Source organism: Nansenia antarctica (assembly GCF_963989245.1).
Source record: "Nansenia antarctica genome assembly, chromosome: 10".
NCBI lineage: Eukaryota > Metazoa > Chordata > Actinopteri > Argentiniformes > Microstomatidae > Nansenia > Nansenia antarctica.
Window position 1 is genome coordinate 28,544,051 of NC_137680.1, and position 23,805 is coordinate 28,567,855.

General features: G+C 42.2%; 3 protein-coding genes across 4 annotated transcripts in view; all 3 read right to left on the minus strand.

Moving 5' to 3' along the window:
• Window positions 1-350: 350 nt before the first annotated feature.
• On the minus strand, window positions 351-5,657 carry LOC308166993 (protein rapunzel-like). Of its 2 annotated transcripts, none has more exons than XM_080541332.1 (3): window positions 5,591-5,657; window positions 3,151-3,220; window positions 351-2,893 (listed from the first exon to the last, which is right to left on the minus strand). In XM_080541332.1, the coding sequence occupies exon 3, from the start codon at window positions 2,839-2,841 to the stop codon at window positions 1,660-1,662; it is 1,182 nt and encodes a 393-aa protein (XP_080397458.1). In that variant the 5' UTR covers window positions 2,842-2,893; window positions 3,151-3,220; window positions 5,591-5,657; the 3' UTR covers window positions 351-1,659. The 2 variants fall into 2 exon arrangements, with proteins under 2 accessions (XP_080397458.1, XP_080397459.1); XM_080541333.1 differs by having other exon boundaries at window positions 3,151-3,208; window positions 5,591-5,639.
• A 1,032-nt stretch (window positions 5,658-6,689) lies between these two features.
• Window positions 6,690-7,874, minus strand: rpz5 (rapunzel 5; the record flags this gene model as incomplete). The annotated part of the gene is made up of 1 exon (XM_080541156.1): window positions 6,690-7,874. One exon carries the CDS (start codon window positions 7,872-7,874, stop codon window positions 6,690-6,692), a length of 1,185 nt encoding a protein of 394 aa, XP_080397282.1.
• Window positions 7,875-22,470: 14,596 nt separating this feature from the next.
• The window catches only part of rpz6 (rapunzel 6), a gene marked incomplete at both ends in the record, with an annotated part of 1,919 nt that continues 584 nt past the window's right edge, over window positions 22,471-23,805 (minus strand). Inside the window, one exon of the mRNA XM_080540077.1 lies at window positions 22,471-23,164. Within this exon, the coding sequence (XP_080396203.1) occupies window positions 22,471-23,164 (694 nt within the window). The remainder of the gene's footprint in view (window positions 23,165-23,805) is intronic.

Sequence of the window (23,805 nt, forward strand, 5' to 3'; positions counted from 1 at the left end):
GCATACAAAATCATACTTATTATTTATTTGAACTTAGACTTGATTATGATATAGAGTTGTAAAAACACAGCATTGCTGTTAAGTGATTGATAACCAAGCAAGTTTCTCCCTTCTGAAATGTTATGTATGAATCAATCGATTACGTGTAAACATCAGTATAATAATGAACACTATCAAGGGAACCTCTGTCACTCCATACCTCAGAAGTAGAAATCTGGCACTATTCTGAATATCCTGCAAAATAATGATTAAAATATCAACTGTATTTGTAATTGTATGGAAGCAAGACAAACAACCAACCAGGTAAATGGACACATACAACATATTTTAATTATTTATTCATGGCAATTTTTGTAAATGTAAGGCACATTATAAATGTATTATAAATGTAAGGCACATTATTAGAGATGCTGTTATGAACGTATCGTTATTAAAGTGAGAACTACAAAAAATACTTGGGAATAACAATTTGATCGCCATGTTGCGTTTACGTTATCAAGACACAGAGACATATGTGATTCTGTAGAAATATAAGATCTAGGGAAGAATTACTTATTTGAAATCATGAGCAGTCTGCAATAAAACGATGCAGGTAAAAGGCTATGTGAATACAGACCCTGATAGTGGCATAACATATAAAATATCATAACATGTATGCAAGGTCACCACTGACATTCTCATGACAAATGATGAAATGATGTTCTTTTGGTCACCTGTAAATTGGCTTGGGTTACTGACAATGCACCAGTGTGGAAAGCCATAGACATCAAACCACCACCTACTTATTTTTTTATGTTAAAAAAAGAAAAGAAAAAGAAGGCTAACCTAAAGTTGTGGTACAATCACATACAAAAGAAATAGAGGTACTGATGTGCCAGATTAATGGAATGTGCTTAACTATGCAATATTCCTTCTTTGTAGGAATCCTCAAGTGGTGGGACTCTTCTGGGTAAGACAAACATTGATGACCGCAGGCCACAGTTTATGTTGCACAACAAGAGCATACAAGTAAACATGTACTTCTGTCACCGTCACAAACATCAATAAACAAACCAAAGGAACAACAGAGAGGACAGGCAACATGTGCCAAATGTTACTACTTTGACTGAGTATGGTGTGTCGAGAGTACACACTGTAATGTGCATGTTTATTTGCTAAGAATGGATGAGAAACACGTGTTGCAATAATTAAGGACTATCAAAGCTGAATGAACGCATAGTAGATTATCATATGCACTTGATGACAATTCATACATGTGTTGTCAGTAGAATATTAAGCCTCAAGGCTTCATTCATGATCAGTCTAGGTGATGGAATATTTAAATTCAAGAAGACATGAGTCATGACAACCACAAGTTTAGGGTAGTGTCTTTGGGTGAATGGTCAGTATTCCTGTAAAAAACACAATTAGATGAACTGCTTCAGATTGGGGAAAATATATATACTGTATATATATTTATATTTATATTTCACATTGATAAAACTGGAATGGCAGATAAAACTGTCTATGGTGTCATGTTACTTCTCACTTTTTACCGCTGAGGAACATACAAACACATAAAGAGAGGAAAGTCTTGTCAATGTCAGCATCTGTGCAAAGAACGCATTAGACGGAATATAACCTTGGGACTTTAAGCTAACTCTTAGCTGCAAGAAAAGCTCAGGCGTAATGAACACAGACATAGAAGCTCTTGTTGTGTTCCCCCCAGTAGTGTAGCTCTTCGGCAAAGCTCCAGGCCCAGGCCAAGTCTTTGCAGGTCCTGACCGCGTGGACCACACATGACCCAGGCAGCTGCTCAAACAGGAGCTCAGCCAGCCCCGCTATGGTGGGTTTCTTCTGATCCTGGATCAGTTGCTGGATGCGGGCCTTGTCCAGAGGTTCCGGAGAGGCACTGTAGGACACCATGACGTTCAGCTTCTCGTCCGTCGCTGGCACCTGAAAGCGACTCTTCCCTGTGGTGCAGTGGAAGTCCTTCTTGTTCTTAGCAAGAAAGCCAGAAGGCGAACTGAATATGCGGACAGACCAGCTCACCCAGTCATACTTTTTCTTCAAATTGTCCACAATGGTGTTAGCCAGCTGCTGGTTGTTCTGGTCAGAGTGGTCCCTTACCAGACGTCGGGAATCCAGTTCAGCCTGCTTGGGGAAGCTAGTGATGCATTCCTCGATGACAACGCTCATTTTCCCCTGTACTTCCTTCATCTTCTCACCCCAGTGTTGGAGTAGCTCCTCTTCATCATCACAGCCCTTCAGAGCGGTGTAGCCCATCAGAGCGATGAGGCCAATGCAGAAGAGCTTCTTCAGCCTTGCACAGAAGTCCTCCACTGCTCGTCGACTTTTCTCCTCATAGTTCAGAGTGATCTCCAGCACCGACTCTCCACCGAAGTTGTCTCCTGTCACGGCGCTATAGAGAGTATGCAGGTTCTTGTCGCCACCGGTTTTGGCGAAATGCTCCAAGAACAGCTTCTTCTTGACCTCGCGAAACTTGGGTTTGGCATTAAGGATGTCCATGTACTTGCGGAACTGGTTGGTGACGTTCTCCTCCACCGAGAAGTAGGTAGCATCCGCTCCGCTCTTCTTAATCTGCTCATTGATGCGCTGGATCTCCTCTGAGACAACCTCCAGGCGTTCTCGAACCTTCTGGAACTGCTCCTTCATAAATGTTGCCTCTTTGCTCTCCACATTGTCCAGGAACAACTTCAAGATTGGTGCAGCGATGGCGAAAACAGGGAAGAGGTCACCTGCGATGCTGGCCACCACCTCTGCTCCCTGTTCAAACACGTCCATCACAGTCTCGACCACGTTCTTCTTCTCTGCTACAAGCTTCTGTAGCTGGCCTGCCATTTTTGCTGATGGTGTTCAGATTCAGTGCAAAGACAATCTCTCAGTACAAAATCTAAAAAGAGAAAATATGGAGATGGTCAGAGATAATGTTAGAACTTACAGTAAGTGTTATTGGATATTAATTCAAAATCACATCACCAATCCCTCATCGCTTTAAGATCCTGAGTTAAAAGTAAAAGCTACATTGGAGAAAATGATCAACAGCCATACCAAAGGCCTACCTATCCAATGACAAAGTTAGGCCCATACAGTTAAATTACCTTAAATTACCTTCCTATATCTAATATCAGGAATGTGTTGGTAACTTACATAGTGCTGTTCCGGTATTGTTGGACTTCGGCCTGCTTCCGTGATCAAACCCTCAGATCTGCTGGCATCACTGTGAGAGCAGATAAAGAAAGAGAGACAGAGAGAGAGAGAGAGAGAGAGAGAGAGAGAGAGAGAGAGAGAGAGAGAGAGAGAGAGAGAGAGAGAGAGAGAGAGAGAGAGAGAGAGAGAGAGAGAGCAGTGTGAATTTCAGCCCACAAGCAAAGCCTGCTGGGATTACAGCTGGACACACCCAGTGAGCAATGAGGCAAAAATGCAAAGGGTATTCAAGTCAGGGAAATACGGGTTTTGTTCTATGGAGATTTCTAAGGTGTATTTTAAGGCAATGTTTGAGAGGATTTTCGAACTGTTCATAATATCACCTCACCAAAGTTCCATATATGAGAAAAACTAATCAACAACATCAGATTTGAAATATAGAATACAGAAATAAAAGTTACAAAAAAAACATTACAGTGGTTTCAAACAATTGAACGGTGGTATTAGTTACAACCGCAGCGTATAAGTAACAGGTGCCCATTTGAAGAAATCTCATATGCCATCGGAATAATGTGACAAGGGCTAGCACAAGTTATGACTGGTAGAGGGCCTGGAGACCATTTTAGATTTAAGACTGTATACTGAAAGAGGAAGTTGTAGAACAGATCTAATAGCTGGGAGTGAAATTACTCCCACATCAGAGGAATGGGTTCTCATGAGCTAAGAAGTTATCAATATCTGATACTAATGCATCTATGTTCAATCCATTCTCCTTTGGCCCTTAAAAACCAGCACCGCTGTCTCTTTCTCAGCAAGTCCAGTCAATGCCACTGAAGGCGTAGGGAGTGATTAACAGTAGGAGGTTAGAACTGCTGGGCAAGGGTGCATTTTCCATCGCAACTCAGCAAGTAACCAAGGCAACGCTGACAATGGAAACTATTATGTCAGCTCCTTTTCCTTTCTGCTGAGATCTGTCCCAAAGGGTTTAGCACTGCAGAAGATCAGGGAGATAGCCTTCATTTCTCAACTTGATACCTCACCTACTACAGTTGTCAAAGCTTACACAGAATGTCTAAGGCCATTTAAACAGAGACTAGGCCTATCGGGACTGGAAAACAAAGCAAACAAATATTGCGTTATAAAAATAAAAATAAATATGAAGCAGCCTTAATGAATCTGGACATGGTTATATAATATGATACTACTCTATCAAGGGGAGCTACCATAGAAATGATTGACAAAATCTGCATTTGACAATGACATGACTCTGGTCTGCATTAGCAGCCATGTTCAATGAAGGCAAGAGAGATAGCATGCATTAGAAGAGTATCTCATTTGATTTGTCAATGCACACAGGCGTGCTAAAAATGAGCACTTTCAGATCATTCACTTAAGCCTTAACTCTGGTCTGAGTGTATGCGAAGGACCTCTACATAGACACTAACGCCTGTGGAGGCTGGTGGTGGGAGGGAAGGTAACACAACTGAAGTATTACCGGTATGTATGTAGGCCTAAATGTGATGGCTTCAAGTTTAAGGAGGTGGCCAAGACATCCTGACATAAGCCTTAACCATGCTAACACGCTATTGAACAAATTCGACATAGATTTCTGCTGCAAGATGAGATGTAAAATCATATTACTGTTAAGAGCCGTTTATGGCCTCTTAATGGGGAAAAGTATCGATTAGCTTGTTCAACGAGGGCTCTAATTGCTTCATTTCAGCATCTTGTTTAACTCCCTACAGTAAACACACACTTCGTGGGTTAATATATAGTCATATCTTCTTACAATGTGTCAACTAAGTTGCCATCTTTGTAGGCCTACATGAGAGATAACAGTATCCTCCAGAAACATGGTGCACTTCCTGGAAAGTCTGTTAATAACGCACCAACGCCCTTTACAGTTCGTGGCGTTAGAATTATAAGGTTCTATCTCCATTTTTGTCAAAATCGAGTTTTTTTGTACATAATCTGATCCATTAGGTATTTATGAATGCCTGTGTGGTGTTATTTTAAAAATGTTGACATTTTTGAGTTAGTAATTCATAAAATACAAAGGTTCCATCTCACAAAACATAATGGAATGTAAAAACTTTGACGCTCAATATCTCTGAACTGCCCTGAACAGAGATAGAACCTTATAATTCTAAACTCACGAGTTCACACTGTATCCACACAGTGTTTGCGCAATTGATGTATACATCACGTTATTCACATTTATAATCCATATTTCCAAAATGCATAGCCTACCGACAGAGTGAGTCTGAATAAAAGCATGGCCCAGAGCGAGTTACCAGACGGTAATGATGTTGACATACTCTAGGAAACTAGTGTCAACAACTGCGCAACAACTTTTGAACTCGAACTTGAAGGAGCTTACATAATGTATTAATGCGATCGTTCGTGATCTATTTGTTATTGTTACTTGACTCTAAAAACTCACCTTGCAATGCGCTTTATTTTGCGGAAGAACAGTTCCAGTCTGTTTTTCTCTTCCTATTGGGTCATGTGGTTCTCATATTCGGAGTGGAGACACACCCATTGTAGAAAGCTCCACTTGGTTGGTGGTTGGATCAGTTTAACAAAATAGGTCATATATCCCTGGACAACGTGGAAACGAGAGACCTACACCAGTTTGATCAATAACTCGATTGACAATATTTTTGGACAAAGAGGTATTTTTCCTGAATACAGTAAATAACATGTGCTAACATTTGCCTCTATTGCATGAGTTGCTTATTAATATAATAACAGACATAACCTTATTTACAGGCAATTGTGTCCTCCACCACTGTCAAGGTATGCTATGCACGTATGTATGTTACCTTCTGGAATTATTATGATTATTATGATTATTATTATATTATTAAGTGCATTTTTCCTCAGCATCAATAAATAGTTAGTGGATGATAACAGATATAGCAAAAGTAAGTGAAATTAAGTAAAAATGACCAATGAGGACAAAATCCTTTGTATTGTGATTTATTATGAATAAAGACAGCATACACATGACATGAAAAACTTATAAGTAGAATAACCCTTAAACCTTTATATCGATACTGAATACTGCATACTTCAATTGACTTTTGGAAAGCAGCCACTACAATTGATTATTAAAATGTTGTCTGAAGTATATGACAGAGATGATTGTACTGCTGGCTGGTATGTTGCTTTGCGAAATGCTGGAATGCAGAGGTAGGTACAATAAGAACAATATTTTCCATATTAAATATGAAAAATAACATAAATACACGTTTTGTCTGGTGGGAGGCAGAAGCAGGTTCTAACACTACTGCTGTATGTCACTGTTGTTGTTGCATGATATACAGCCGTGCAATCTATCCACACATGAAAAAGCTGACATTCAGAGCACAATAAATTCACATGCCGACACAGAAATAGTTTGTAGTCCAGAGCCATAACAAGAGAATAGATTAAACGTCCCCACAATAACAAGTTCCCAGTAGAATCAGCTATATGAGAGATTTCTATAATAATAAAAAAGCATCTCTGGAACCTCCATTGTACAGTTTAATAAAAGTCTACTCGGAATGAATGCACAGATATGCCTTTTTGTGTTTGCAAAAGTAGTACGAATCCACATGGAAGTTGTTGGTCTCCACCACTTCCTTAAAGGGGCTGACGGCATGAACAAGGCAGTTGGGGAAGCTCTTGCTTAAGGACAAAGCCACCTCCATCATATTTCCCTTCAGTTTGTGCCTCTCAATCTCCTCCAGGACCTGACTTTTATTTATTGGCTTAGGCTCAACACTGAAAGAGATCACCACTTTGATCTTGTTTGTGGTCAGCATGTCAAAGGAGTTAGATACTCCTCCACTGCCATGGTATCTCTTTCCAGCAAGCCAGTTGAAAAGGAAAAAGTTCTCCTTGTCATTGAAGGCCCTGATGGACCATTTCACCCAATCATACTTCTTAGCAAGAGAATCTAAAATCGATTTGATGAAGTCAGTGTCAACCTTGGCTGGTTCCACCTGAAGCTTCTGTTCCACGTCTTGCTTGGCTTGATCGGCGAAGTTCTGAGTGCACTCATCCACTGCAGCTTTCATGCGTGTCTCCACGTCTTCCATTCTGCCCTGCCACTTCTTCACAATCTCGTCCCCCACAACCCCTTCTTTGAGAGCGGCATGGCCTATGACAGCGATGATGCCCACTACAAATAGCTTCTTGAGCCTGGCACAGAAGTCCTCTACCGCCCGTCTGCTCCTCTGCTCTGTGGCAACTACTGTCTCCAGCATGGGGTCGCCTGAGGTATTCTCCCCGGTAACAGCGTTGTAGAGGGCGTCCACATTCAAGTCCCCTTCTGTGTTTTCAAAATGGGTGAGGAACTTCCCCATCTTCTTCTCTTTGAATGACGGCTTGGCATTGATAAAGTCCTGGAACTTCTCGTACTGGCTGATCATCTGGGCCTCACGGTCGAAGTTCTGCTTGTTCATGGAGGTCCTTTGCAGTTCCAGGGCGATTTTGTCAATGTCGTTCTGGATTCCCTCTAGCTTTTGGCTGACCAAACCGAACTGCTCCGTGAGGTAACGGGCCTCTTTCCCCTCTGGGTTGTTGAGGAGCTCGCCGGAGGCTATAAATATGGCTTCCAGGATGGGGTGGATCTGGCCAACAGTGGCTGCTAAGACCTCTGAGGCTTGACCCATGATCTCCACACCTTTCTCGATCTTGTCCCTGTTCTCTACGATCCAATCTGCCACACTGGTCATTTTTGAGGTGCAGAGGGATCCAAAGTTCCAAACTTGGTCTTCAGAGAGCCTCGGATTATGCCGATGCCTGAAAGAGAGGCAGAAACATAAAACCTCTGTAAAGTTGGTTGAAGTGAGGAATGTACAACGTTTTAAAGCATCAACATTGGTAATGTAGTGAGGGATGAGGTTTACTTGGAATTGTATGGTAGCATTGATATCACTTGATCATCATCAAGACACCAATGGACAGCATTCAACAAAGACACAACAGGCCTATGTCAAGTAGAGCAATCTACACTCAAAATGAAAATGAAAAGCAAGACTTGTTGGGCCATGCAGGAGTCTAGTTTCATGCCACACCCTTGGGAGTCTCAGTTTAACGACAGGACTCGATCACGGCTTTGGTAGCATTGACTCACTTCAAACCATGCATGAAAAATAAACATACTAAACGTTTAATGGCGATTCAAAGCAAACATCAAACGCAGAGAGTATGTGTACTCTCACATAACGACAAAGACAGTTGCGCAACATTGCAGTGCTGGCCTTTTAGACTGTAATTTACAGCCCTAACAATAGCCAAGCCTCAAAGCAAACACAGATGTTTAATACCTGGGAAATGGTCAACTGCTGTTGTTCACTATTCAGTTTTTGTGAACATACATGAATTCCAATGTAACATACCCAAGAGAGATGAGCTCACACAATATATCTCCTTCCCCTGAGCTCATATCTACTACAGAAAGAAGGCACACCCAGATTTGAGAAAAGGAAACCCTCACCACTGCACTTGTTCTAGAATGAAAAACAATTTTTTTTCTTGTCACACTTTAAATCATCATTTTGAAACCTAATTGAAACCAAATTGGGCTTTCAAAAATTAACATTGTTGTTTTTCTGTATAAAACAACAGAATGCAGATTCCTACAGTATGAACACCCATTGGGCTTACCAGTAATTGCTGCAGTGTCATGATCACTGGTGTCATTTTACAAGCTTTCCCAAGGACGATCACTGCTCTAATTAGACCCCACCGGTTTTAAAAACCCAACTTTGAAAGAAAACAATAGATAAACATACTGTAGAATTGGAATTTAGGATTCTATTATAGAATTAATTTGTGACTCATCACAAAACTGAACTTCAGACAATCTAATGCGCATAATTAGTGGAGGAGAAAATACTTACTGAGAAATTGTCCAGGTTTAGGCTCAGATATTTCAAATCTTCACTTCTGAGAAAGGTGTGCCAACAGTACAGTTATGAGGGGGGAAATTCCAAGCCCCAAAACATCTGGTCTGTTACCAACCAGAGGTAGACAAATATCACTCAACTTCTCTTACATCCGTTCAACATACTGTTTGAGTGCTGCATAAAAAACCTAATTGCTAACCATTTCTTTCCATTCCACTGAGAAAGAAACCAGCTTAAAGAGCACTTATGGAGACCACATCCTTCAGTTATGAGACAATAGAGCAAGACCACATCCGTTAACAATGCCATCCCAACATCTCAAATTGCACTTGAATTTCACCTGTTTGTCTATAGAGTCCTCAACATGTGAAGAGGAGATAAGGATCTCTTTCAGAACCAGTTTCTCACTCTCTCAAATATCAAAAAGCAAAAATCTCTACTCTAGTTCTCAAACAAGATCAGTTTGCCATTGGATAAACAACACACATCTGAGTAGTCAGAAGTTGATGCTATTGAAGATTGTTCAAACAACTCAGAGAAGAAAAAAAGAAAAAAACTCACCTTTAGTGGTATAAAGTGTACAGTGGGGACTAGTCCAGTTATCCAGCAGTCCAACTGTGCCTTTGAGCACCAGCCTCCTATGGTTGGGATGTATATATAGACTCCATCTCTCCCTTGTCACTCCCCCTTTGGAACTCCTCCATCCCCTCCGAGCATTCCACTGGAACCCACTCGGAGGGACGAGGGCCGGCACTGAGATAGAGAAACATCCTGTAAACACTCCCCATGCAAGGACACCACACACACCATTCCCACACAGGGTCTAGAGGGAAATGTGTGTGTGTGTGTGTGTGTGTGTGTGTCTGTGTGTGACAGACAGAGAGAGGGGGGGGGGGAAAAGAGAGAGAGTGAGAGAGAGAGAGAGAGAGAGAGAGAGAGAGAGAGAGAGAGAGAGAGAGAGAGAGAGAGAGAGAGAGAGAGAGAGAGGGGTTAAAGGGAAAGCCAAGAGACCCCTTGCCACACACACACAAACACACAAAACCCTGCTTGTTGTGTCTCCAGTGAGGTTGCTATGGTCACTGTTTCTTGCCCCTTTTAACAGTGTGCGTGCTTAAAAAGATAATTCACTCTCCAATATGGCCCCCGTGCTCTTTAAAGTTAGCAAGATTTGTTACCGATAAACAATTGCACTTCCTTAAAGCTACAACTCAAGATTATTTTGGGTACCACAGAAATAGCAACTATTAATTTACTTTGCCACGGACATTGATTGATGTCTGTCCATGGGGACCACCACCCGACAAACCATCAGAGAGAGTGAAAGAAGAATTTGATTACAAACTGTGTCCTGTTCATTTTGTATTTGTCCATTGTTCTGAAAGCAGTCCACTATAAAGTCTATTTACCTCTCGGAAGAGTAAATATTAGGCTGTTCTTAATCCTAAACAACCAGCTCAGTGCAGAGTGTAACCTATGTTGTTTGTAGTACAGTAACCCAACAAAGCTACTGTAGCAGCAGAACACTAAAAACAGAGTGTGATGACAAACCCTGTAATATGTCAAAGTACTGTATGGTGTTCAATTGAATTTTCTGTCTTTTTCTGCTATTGACAACTTAGTATATCTAACTAAAAACATAATTTGTTGTATTGAATAAAGTATATAATACCACTGCTCCATCCAATATAAAACGGTGTGACATTTGGAAGTGTCTTAACCTCAAGAACGTAAAGCTAGTATAGAGCATTGGAGTTACTACTTTGGTGTAACGAGGGGTGAAATATCCTCTAGAGCTGCAGTGCTTCCAGAGTCAGCCCGTCACAGGGCTGAACGGAGCAGTGAAAGGACCTCTGTGTCTCTGCATCCGCACCACAGCAGTCAATGCTCACTCACTGCCTTTGTGCTTCAGCTCAACCGAACGACTGTGACAAACACAGACTGATATGACTAATGGTTCCTGCTATTGAGTAGGGCGCACAGAGGAGGAGATAGAGGGAGAGGAGGAGGGAGGGGACGTCTGTAGCAAATTGATGAAGGTCAGCCGGTCTGAGGAGGAGCTGGCGAGGCCGACTGGTACCTCCCAGTGTTTTGTGGAGTCCTGTATCGTTCCTCTGTCAGATCTCGCACTATGCTACTTCGTTGCCCTCAGAAAGGGGCGAATGCGCTTCGCAAGGACTTGGGCGGTACTGACAGAGGCGGGTAACACTGAGCAAGATCAACATGTAGCTCAGCTGCAATGGCCTACTTCCTGTCTCCAGTGGTTATGCTAGATGTGTCCCACATCACATTGTTTGATGTTCCCTGTTCACCTCTATCACCTATGTCACTGAGTGTCAGGGTATGAAAATGTTTTTCTTAATTTCCCCATCACTCATTAACATACAGCTTGCTTTGTTTCAGAAGTAAAAACAACTCTGAGACCTAGAACTGAGATTCCATCCCACGCAGAAATGGCATCAATGGAAACTATGCAGTTTGAGGACAAAAACAAGGCCTTTATATTGTGAGGAGAGTTCAAGCCCACAAGGTGGAACAATTAGTAAAGTCATTAAGATAATGATAACCAGCTGTGCAAGGTGTGGCAGACAAGTCAGCGTCTTTTCAGGTTATGTTTTGTCTGGCTTTACTTAGCTAATAGCCACAACAACTAAACATTCCTGTTCAACAACCTTGATGTCTGTAAATGGAGGAAATAAACATTGTTTTTCTCACCATTTTATATCCGTATTGAGGAGACATTTGGTCTTACACTCTGACTTCCCTTTGAAGTCACCTTAATTAGTTGCAAGTATCAACTATTGTTCTTTGACATACATATTATTATTATTATTATTATTATTATTATTATTAGGTGGGCTTGCTTCTATGACCTTCTAACATACTGCCTATATAACCTTCTATCTATCTAAACCTTCAAATACCATACCAAATACATAATCTGTTATTTCACCTTTCACCAGTCACTACTCCTTCATTCAGTACTGTACAACCCATACCTGATACCTGTTCAGCTTTTTGTAACTCCAAAAACTCTCATCCGGGATAACCAACCAACTCTACCACTCTCAACCACTCAACCAACCAACTCTCTACCCACTCCACTGACTCCTGGCTCGTCCTATCTGTCTGTCTGTCATTCCACCATCCAACCAACCAACTAAACCATCGCTAACTTTCTACACTACCATAATAAATATCTGACTATCTTTCAACTACCCAGCAAATCCATGCATCTATCGAAACATCTTTAAACCTTTTTCACTACCAAAATAAGACTTTTCAAGCCCACAAAGTTTCTTCTGGAACACATTAGTGTGTAAACGGCTTTAGTCCATGGAATTAAATGTTCCACAAGATTTGTGTAGGTCCAGTATGGTGTCCTAATCCCTTATATAATATACATTACCACACAGATGAATATATCTGATTTGCATATAGCCTATTTGCAAATATTGGGGATTTTAGTTTTCTGTTAAGCAATAGTCCATGTCTGATAATTCAGCATCTGGAAAGATGTTATCCAAAAGGTTGTATTGTCCTTTCGTAGGTGTCGGGCTATGCTATTGACTACACTTGATGTTCTTGAGCTTGGCCTCTGGTGATAGTGTTTCCTTCTAGCCACAAGATGTCACTTCAGTTCACTGGAAAGCCCCCCAGTGGGTTATTTATGCCAGAACATACCACTTTGCTGCAGAGGGGGGCTACAACTGATGCAAGATTGTGTTTGAAGTAGACAATGTATTCTAAGAGATACTGGTCCAAACCCCACCCCCCTATTTCGGTAATTGGCATAGCCCTGAAATGGATGGTTTCTAATCAACTTGGAAGAGATGACAGAAAAGTGTGTGTACAATAGACTAACCTACGCTGCACATCATTGTCCTACCAGTAAAGGCTGGTGGAGGTAGAAATCAGAGAACAGGCTCATTGTAATGCATGGAATGGAATGAGGAATGCTATCAAACACAATTGTCCCATTCCGTGCATTTCAAAGAGCCCGTCCTCTCATTTCTACCTCCACCAGCCTCCCCTGTGGCCTACTAATGGGTTTGTAGACGTAGTTGTTAACTAAAAGGCTAAACCGTAAACTGGTCTTTGGCAAACAAATGACAATGCACATAGTCATACTGAACTGTGACTGTTAATTCAAAAGGAAACCTTCTTTTATTCCCTATAACATTGAGTCACTTGGAATGAGGGATTGGTGCTCAAATAGAAAATTGTTACTGTTGAAGAGAAGAGTCATCACGGATCTGAGGAACTCCCATGGGAAAACAAATGTGGGTTGGAGAGTGACAGTTCTCTGGAATGGAGTTGAGAAACTGAAATGAAAGTTTCTCAGGTGTGCGAGACGCTATGAAACATGGGTACCGCCAGAGGCATCTCGACACCAGACTCACCGTTGAGTCTCAGCCAGTAGGTGTATACCCAACATTTACCTGATTCATCAAATTATGGGAGTGCACCTAAACTGTAGTATTATTATGTAACATACATTTGTGGACTGGTATAAAAAGGCCACTGTTTTTAGCGTTATGGAGGCAAATCACAACATCAGGAGCAGGTTAAGAACAATAACAAACAGGCTGTCCAACAGTTCCTACCCATGGACCATCAGAACACTGAACAATAGACATAAGACATGTTCATAAATGTTTATCTTCAGGGGGAAAAGTGCAATAGAAATGTGCAATAACTCTATTCTAAGTGCTTATTTATACATTTATATATATTTTTACAGTATTATTATAGTATTATAACGCCACTGACCTCATGTCTTTTAGCTTGCTTTTATAGTTGTTTTTATTTTCTTACGATTGTTGTCTTTATTTGCACTTGACACCACTGACCTCATTGTCTCTTAGCTTGTTTTATAGCATTTTCGCTTTTTAATTGTCTAGTGTGTAATATTTGTGATATGTTATATGTGTATATGTTTGTGAATATGTGAATATGTTTTCTGTTTTTGCACCTTCAGAAGAACCACTACAATTTCATTGTATAGGCAACGGTACAACGACAATAAAGTATATTCTATCTATTCTATTCTAAGTGAGGTTAAGCTTTATACACACACACATTTTCCTTCCGGAATGTTTTAATATCAGTCTGAGATTGCAACACTGCCTGGGGTGCCAATTATTCGTCGAGGGAATTGTGCACATAATGACAACTTGTGAAATGAAATGAAAAAAAAAATATGTTTGGATTGCCCTTTAAAGTTTGGTTTCTGGTTTCAGTGGTGTCTACAATCCAAACTCCACCTTTGGGTTTAGTACAGCATGCCAGGGCTCTGTTCTTCTCTACAGATGTTTCCAGGTCAACCAGAACATGACATAATGATGACAGGAAGGAATGAGGACTAGGGTTTAGGCGATTCAACGTTACTTGTCTGATTTGAGGCAGCCGAGGGAGAAGGAACAGAATGAAGCCACTTCCTCTGGTGGAGGAGGGAGGTCTCACAGGAAATGAAATGATAGTGACATAAACTGCTGACCACTCCTTTTTAACTTCATAATTCACTGCACTGCCCTGCTAGATTGAGCAACAGTGTTGCAATACACCATATAAGGTGCATGACAAGGCTGTAAGTACATTTCATAGTGGGGCAAGACAAAATGGCAAGACAAAAAGGTAGAGTAGGATAGTCACAACAAATTGGTAGATATATATCTGTCACCAAATGCTTTATGCTACCAAATGTTGTGTGCAGTATAGTAATATTAACTGTATCACACAGATCACTTTCTTACACTTGGGTCTACAATCATCTTACTTATTTGAAATGGATACATGATGAGCAATGTCGCTATGGCAATCAACTATTTGATTATGATGCACTATGATCCATATTTAGCAAATAACATGTAAGATCCATTGCATCTTGTTGCTATGTGCAGCAGGCTAATCCAGTTACTGAACTTTGACCTCCCTGAGTCATGCAACACTGATTTGTATGCACACAGTTGCTTTGTTGGTGAGGGACACTAGTCTGTCTTCTTCACTACAGGGGCGACGCAAACCCATCCGTCACTCCCACAGGTCGATACAAACCCAGGCAAGATCAGGGGAAACAGATAAAGGTTTAGAGGCTGGGAGAGGGCATCTTATTGATTGTTTACAAATTCACCTGAAGTCCGTCCGTGCCCTTACAAAACCGAGCAGACCACCTTCAGACTTCATGAAAATTGGAAATTAAATTACTCCGACTGTCGACTCAACCGACTGAATCTGGTTTAGACATATTGCTTTACCCCTAATTTCAAGAATGGCCTCCTACTGTAAGTTTCAGCAAAGTGGCCCCTGCGTTTGACTAAAACGTAGGTCAGAATACATCACAAATCATATTCTGAAGTCTGTTTTTTATTGATTGAGTGGAGGACATCGCAATGAGGCAGCAATGCAAGAATCTTGCCTCATCAGTATTAGTGTGGGGTAGGTGGTCAGCTAAGCGGTCATGTGATATGTTCACATGCCTCATTGCTCCAATAGCATTGGCTGTGGCCCCCTGCAGTGGACCTCTGTCACCCACACACAGACCCACACAATGCCAGCCAAACAACTAAACCCATTCATTGAAAGACTGAACTGCCACACTGAGAAACAGAGAAACGACAGTAGGCAGAAGTGTCCGCTAAAACCTTTTAATAGTTATAAGTGTACTTGTGGTGACAAACCAGAACATGAACTTATGTTCGAGACAACTTTTCAGCATATAGGTTGCATGCATTGGTTCTGGTAACAACAGACAAGGTAAGTAATGAATCGAATTTGACTGAACTTTTATAGGGTGTAGTATCACTGTGTGAATGTAGGAATGAGTGGAAGTTATGTTGAGATGAGAGGAGAGAAAAGGAGAGAGAGAGAAAGAGAGAGAGAGAGAGAGAGAGAGGGAGAAAGAGAGAGAGAGAGAGAGAGAAAGAGAGAGAGAGAAAGAGAGAGAGAGAGAGAGAGAGAGAGAGAGAGAGAGAGAGAGAGAGGGAGAAAGAGAGAGAGAAAGAGAGAGAGACACGTTTTACAAAGCGGGGCCAGGGCTGAGATCAATATGCCGATTACAACTTTAATTCGCTAATGGTTTTGTGGACAAATAAGAGGGGGACTATTTATAGTCCTGCTAAAAGAACCTGGCAGACTGCTTTAAGAGCTGACGGACACTACTACTAGACTATTTCTCTAGCTTAGAAGTCAGAGAGGCTGGCCAGCAATCGGTAGGTTCGCTGGTTTAATCCCCACCCCAGGAGGGAGCCAGATCTAATTGTTTACACATACAATATTTATTATTTTGGTCTCTATTTATACATATTACATATAATAATAATAATAATAATAATAATAATAATAATAATAATAATAATACATTAGACTTACAGTATATAGCGCTTTTCTAGACACTGAAAGACGCATTACAAACTGAAAAGATCGAGCAGTAATAATAAAAAGTAACAAAAAATAAATAAAAGATAGTATAGGGGCCTAATTAAGGTAGTGCTGGGGACACATGGGAAGGGGAGGGGGAGAGGGTTAACTGGTGAAGGCAAGCTTGAAGATGTGGGTTTTGACAGTCTGTTTAAATGTTGGCAGGGTGTTGGCCTGTCTGATGTGGGTGGGGAGGGCGTTCCAGAGGGACGGGGCTACAGTTACATATGTAACTGTGCATTATACAATATACATACACTGTAGGCTATAATGTTCAACACACTGTAATACCTTTACTGCAATACCATGCATATCTTTTGTACTTATGCCACTATTTGTATCTGGTTAGATGCCAAACTGCATTCTGTTGTCTCAGCACTTGTACTCTGTGCAATGACAATAAAGTTGAATCTAATCTAATCTAATCTATTGTGAGCTTGCGACTGGAAGGTTGCTGGCATTATTAAATTATGATTATATAATGATTGGAGCACTTTGAGCTGCAACGTTTGCAGAAAAGTACTTTACAAATAAAAAGTTATTATTATTATTATTATTATTATCATCATATCTAAGGTGGCTACCACTGCTGGTGTGCCCTTGAGCAAGGCACTTAACCCCTAACTGCTCCAGGGGTGCCAAAGATGACTGACTTTGAGTGTGTGGTCTTGGAGGGGGTGTGTGCAGTGCATGGGTGTTTTATTTGTAGGGGGGGGGGTGCAGAAATGACCACATTCCAACAATTGATTCGAACTGATTACATGGCTAATAAAACAGTGTTTGTTTAAAGGTACACTGTCTAATTAGAGAGCCACAAGGATACAGTCATTATGATGTCATCGTTTAGATAGGGGCTCGGTTAGGATCCAAAACGATGACTTCCTGTGTGTCGTGATCCTAGCTCGATGGTGTGGAGCGTTTCTGATTTCCCCTCCTCCATTTCCTCTTTCTCACGCTTTCTCTCATGCTCTTTACAGTCTCCTGGGAAAAGACCTTAGCACCTCCTCTCCTCACAACACAGAGCCTCCTCCTCTCACAGTACATAGCTGCCTCTGACTGATAGTTAGTGGTAGTGTTGTCATGCAGTATGGGGGAGGAGGTGGGTAAAGGGGGAGTAAAGACAGGTTCTGGCTTTTATCTATCAGAGAGTGGGGAGGCTGAGAAAAAGAGAGAGAGTGTGGGAATGGGTGGGAGCTAAATTACACAGTTTTATCACACAAGATTATTTAAAAAAATAAAATGTGTATGTATGTATTGTTTTGTAAATGTTTTGTATGCTTTGGCAATACATACTTCAACAAAGCAACTGAATTGAATTGAGAGAGAGAGACAAAAAGAGGGAGAGAGAGAGAGAGAGAGAGAGAGAGAGAGAGAGAGAGAGAGAGAGAGAGAGAGAGACAGAGACACGTTTTACAAAGCGAGAGAGAGAGGGGTGGGAAAACAAATGGAGAGAGGGAAATATATATATATATAGAGAGAAAGAGAAACAGATGAATCTGCAGAAATACTTGTGTGCTGACGTCGTCTATGACTTGCTGTTATGAGAAGTCGGAGAAGTCTGACCGGGGGAGGGTTGTGCTACGGGGAGGAGGGAACCAAAACACCCAGCAAGGGGCCTTGAGGGCACCAGAGGAGACAGGAAGTGCTGAGAAACATCAGGGAATCTTCTAGATGGTTAACACACGTGTTTCGTGTCCACTGAACACACTTTCTGTCAGGCTCTTCACCCTAGATATGTTTTCCAGACATTCCATGTAGTATTCCACAAAGTCCCATATACTAATGCCTTCCGAATGCTCACAAGGCTACAGCCCTAAACTGGACAGGCAGATGCTCCAGCCAGGAGAGACCTTTTTAAAGATTCGATTCTGAGTGCTGGGCTGGACCTGCCGGCCGCTGTGTGTCACTGAACAAATGTTTTAATGCTTTTTATCAGATTAGCCCACTTAAAGAGCAGCGGGCTGGTCGATGGTCCACTCGGGCTGATGGGTAATAGCATTATCCTGGGCTGGGATTGGCAGAGACCTGTCGGCCAGAGCCATCCCGCCATTGATCGACCACCCCCCCCCCCCCCCCCCCCCTCCCCTCCAGGGCCACTCCGATGCTGGCCTCCATCAAATCTCTCATTTGTTTATGAAATATTGATATTGACTGCTATCTCTTCCTGGATACGGGGAGATCGGCCATGAAGGAGAGGAACATGTCTCCTTACAGGCTACAGATCTAGTAGATAGGGTGTGTTAGAGACTGGCTAAACCGTTTAAAAACATTAGGTCGAACATGCTGCTTTAATGGTTGGTTAATGCTCAGCAGCAGTTTGGAGCGGACATCTTGGTGGATCTTGCGACCTGTCTAGCCGAGGCTGATTGTAGCATGGTGGACATGTGTGTATGGACAAAATAGATCCCTATGTAGATGACAACTTCTCCTCTGTCTCATCTGTACGTATCTGGCATTTAGTGGCAGAGAGGAGATCAATACTCATTCAGCAATACTACATTCAGAGGTGCCAACAAGTGTCCATCAACTGCATGTGGTCCTTATTGGATTAAATGGTAATGGAAGTGACTGTAATAACCATTAAGGTGTCAAAGCAACCAGCTCAGAAAATGAAGATCTGTGGCTTTTGAATATGTATTTATTTTCCATGTATTTCACCATATAGAGCCAATCAAATAGCTGTGACAGCCAACATACAAAGTGTAGTAAATATGCCCTCATATGCCCTTTTGGAAGCCCTAAATACCTTCAAACAGCTGGAAGTGACGTGACGAGATTCAACATGTCTAAACATGTAATTCTGTGGGAGTCTCGTCAAAAGCATTCGAATATCTGTTTGTTGATAGCGCCCTCTGTCTGCAGAGTAGCTGTGGCTCCATGCCGTCACAAAGTAATGGCTATGAAGGATGAAATAACTTGTAATCTCCTTTACCACAACACAGACTCTTCCTTCTCCACAGCAGAGAAGCTCTCAGTAGATCAGGTTGGCAGACAGATGTTTTAGTGCTTCCATATAGTGACAGTTGGGATTGACGTTCTACCGCAGGGAAAGCCTTTTTACGCAGGAGAAGAGCTTCAAGGATCAATAGATATTACCAAGGCAAAGCCCACAGAACCGCTAATGAATACAGGGGTCCATTGGCTTACACTGTACTGTTAACATCAAAGTGGAAACAGCAGCTGAACTGACTGACAAGCTGACAAACAGCCAACATTATAAACAGGCTGTAGTAATAATAATAACTAACATCATCATAATCATCATAATAATAGCTTTATTAGTTTATTAGTACATTAGTAGTAGTAATACAGTAGATAGTGACATCATGGCTTACCCTCCATGTTGCACTATATCATAGATTATTGACACACATCAGAGCATCTATGGAGGCATTTATTTCCAAAATATAAATATAATACTAATACTGTATAGAGACATCAAAACTGTTGTGATCAAGTTGGAGTTTAGGTACGTAGATGTGTACCGGTAGCCTTAAGGTGCTGGCAGCTCTCTGGTCGGCTCAATTATGTCCAAGGGCCACCTGTTCTACCCCTGTGAATGGTGGTTCTGGAATTCTGGCTTTGTAGCATTGTTTGCTCTGTGAGGGTGCATTAGTCTTGTGGGCTGTGGGACTGGCTCTGTGGTGTGTTTGAGGAGAGGAGTTATTTAATGGTGAACGATAGACACTCCCAGTCTGTTCTTTCCTTCATTCTTTGTTTAACATTCGGAGGACATACAGTATTCCATTCAGATATTACATTGTAAAATCTGTTTGTATTTATTATTGTAATTATTATTATTATTATTATTATTATTATTATTATTATTATTAATAAAGGGCTTCAAAGTTTGTCATTGCACAGAGTACAATGAAATGCATTTATGGTCTAGAGGGGGCATCTAGGCAAGGGGTCAGAGCCATTATAGGCGACCCCAGAGCAATTAGGGGTTCAAGTGCCTTGCTCAGGGACACCTCGACATGTGGCCCACCAGGAATTCGAACCGCTGCTAGCTGCCAACTTTTTGCAATCATTAGATGCCGACTCTACCGGTTGAGCCACAGCCGCCCCGAGTCTTCCTGAGACCTACTTTAAAACTCCCAATGGTAAATGCTAAACAGCCGTTAAACTGTAAAGAAGAGAGTTTCAGGCTATCATTCGTGTGATATCTGTAATATAATGTTATATTTCTATAGTGGTATCTCTAATATAATGTTATATTTCTATAGTGGTATCTCTAATATAATGTTATATTTCTATAGTGGTATCTCTAATATAATGTTATATTTCTATAGTGGTATCTCTAATATAATATGTCATTAGTGGGGCATCTATACTAGCCTATAGATTTAGATATTGCTATATAGATTCTATAGTTGCCTGCTCATTAAATCCTATCATGTCAATATCATTTTGGGGAACTCAGTTTTTCAGGACAGGTGGTGAGGAAAAACACAGGGGTCTGACAAATAACCCTGACTTTCTCCAAATGCACCTAGAAGCTGGAGAAACTCCCTGCACATCCCACAAACACACATTTACAAAAGGTGCAGTGAAGACAAGAAGACGATTCAACCAGCAAAGGCCATTTCCTACTGTGCTATATATTAGAGACAGCGCGCTCGATGAATTTTGACAGGCTTGATTTACGATAGCGTAGCGCGTAGAGGCTAAAGCCATGACAGAACCATATAGCTTCTCCACTCAGCCGAGGAATGATCGTCATCCCCACCGCTCTCCACCTCCCACAGCCCTAATGAGTGATTCCATCCTGCTGAGTCAAGTACTCTGGAGCTCGTCTTTAGGATATTAACGCAGCCAAGGGTTATTCATAGACTATCAAACTAAAGCTGTGGTGGTCAGGAAACGCGCTGACTTATGTGCGAATATCAATTAAATTAGTCTGGGCCCCCGGTGAACGTATAGGTGCACTAGGTTGTTTTAATGGTAATAGACGTCACCAGTGGTTCGCAAATCATGTTTACGCAAGACAGGAGAGACGGTTATTAGATTACACTCATATAAACACATCCGATAACATGTATGGTTGTAATGCATCATTGTTAATTGTCATAAAGTATAAAGACAAATGGTGATATGTTATTGTATATTTATTATGTTTGAGTTAGTATGAATTAGAGGTCGTGGGTGGTTAAACATCACTTGACTATCCATGCTATAGTAACTGTAATAAATAAAGACTGTCCACAAAATAGGCATAACTTAGATAACCTTATTTGTGTTACTAAAGCATGCCTGATATATGGGCTCGGAAGAGTGCGTCGAAAACACAAGGCACAATATAGTCTTCTGACTGGCAAATAGGCCTACTGCTTGTTTTCACGGTTGACAGTGCAGCCTCCATGCACCCTTTCATCATGATGTAGGCCAGCCTGTGTCTCAGGCAATGAGACCACACAGCTCAGCACTTGCAATCTCAGCAAAAATGTTCATTGAAAAAATATTTCATTTAATGATCTCTTGATTTTTTTTGGCAGTATAGGCAATAGGCTTCATGTGGCTATTGAATTATTATTAATTATGAGTAAAATAAAATGGTCGTCATAAAATATGCTAAGAAGTGACTTAATACTGTATCATATATAGGCTATGAAATGCATATGCAGCTAATACTGGTGCAAGCTTATTGTAACAGCAGCCAAATGTGTGAAACAGTCACACAGTATGGCTATACAGTCAGTCTAACTGCGACCTAAACTTGCCAGCTAAACAACGTGCAAACCATATTCACTATCTACAGATGGCTTATTGAGGGGCATATTCACAAAACTGCATTACCATGGATCTCCCCATCTCCCCAAGGTAGGTAAATACCAGGCAAAGATCAAATATGACCTGACTCTACTGCATTTTCTGTGGTTCAGAACCACGTGTCCAATCTCATTTTAGCCTGATGAATATGGTGGTGTAGCCTAATGAATATCCCCCATCAGATTCATCCACTGTTCCCTAACCAATCCCATACATTCCACCTACAAGTGCGTCACTCTGAGTGTACGCACAGAGCGCCCACATTCTTGCTCTTCTCCCAGTAATGGCAGTCGTCAGGGAAGCTCCAGGCAGCATGGCTCTCCTTGTAGCGACTGACGGCATGCACTACGAACCCCGCTAGCTGTTTCTCCAGGACCTCCACCACCGCCTTGGCATCGGCCCTCTTCCCCAGCCCCTCCATCAGCTTGCGGATACAGTCACTGGGCACGGGCCGGGGGCTGGCGCTGTACGACACGACTACGTTGGTGTCGTTTACCTGGAGTACCTCAAACCAGTTCTGGCCGGTCATGCGTTGGAAGTGCTCCCCGGCGCGCCAGTTCCGGTAGTTGCTCCCTGAGTGGTTGATCGCTCGGACGGACCACCTTACCCAATCGTACTTCTTAGTCAGGAATTCCTGTAATTCCTTCGCTGTGTCTCCAAGATTGCGTTCCTCTTTTTCTTGAAGAAGACGTTGGGTGTCCAGCAAGGCTTGTTCGGGGAAGGCTGCTACGCACGCCTCGATGGTGTGTTTCATCTTGGACTCCACCTCCTCCATCTTGCCGCTCCAGTCTTGGATTTTGTCCTGTTCGTCGTCTGGGCCCTGGGTGAGGGCACAGTGGCCCAGCAGGGCTATCAGGCCCAGGCACAAGAGCTCCTTCATCCTCACACAGAAGTCCTCCAGCAGACGCCTGCTCCTTGCCTCGTACCTGCAATATAATAATATGTAATATATGCCATGTAGCTGATGCTTTTATCCAAAGCGACTTCCATTGCAATGAGTGATAACATTATTTTGTATACAGTATATATACATACCAGCAAGAAATTGGGAATAATATAATTATTATTATAGAGGGGAGGGGAGGAGAGGGGAGGGGAGAGGAGAGGAGGGGAGGGGAGGGGAGGGGAGAGGAGGGGAGGGGAGGGGAGGGGAGGGGAGGGGAGGGGAGAGGAGGGGAGGGGAGGGGAGAGGAGAGGAGGGGAGGGGAGGGGAGGTGAGGGGAGGGGAGGGGAGGGGAGGGGAGAGGAGGGGAGGGGAGGGGAGGGGAGGGGAGGGGAGGGGAGGGGAGGGGAGAGGAGGGGAGGGGAGGGGAGAGGAGGGGAGGGGAGGGGAGGGGAGAGGAGAGGAGGGGAGGGGAGGGGAGGGGAGCGAGTGAGAGATGGGGGGGAAAGGGGGAGGGAGGGATTGGAAAGAGAGGTGGTGAGGGAGACAGTGTGAAAGAGAGAAAAAACATGTGAAAACAAGAGAGAGTGTGAGTATCCCTGCTGGGACCATATACTAAAAAATGTATGCAATCACTGTAATGTAATTCACTTTGGATGAAAGCGTCAGCTAAATGGCATTATA

Bases quoted from the DNA above. Each gene is read 5' to 3' on its own strand.
- LOC308166993 (XM_080541332.1), bottom strand. From the start codon at position 2,841: ATGGCAGGCCAGCTACAGAAGCTTGTAGCAGAGAAGAAGAACGTGGTC.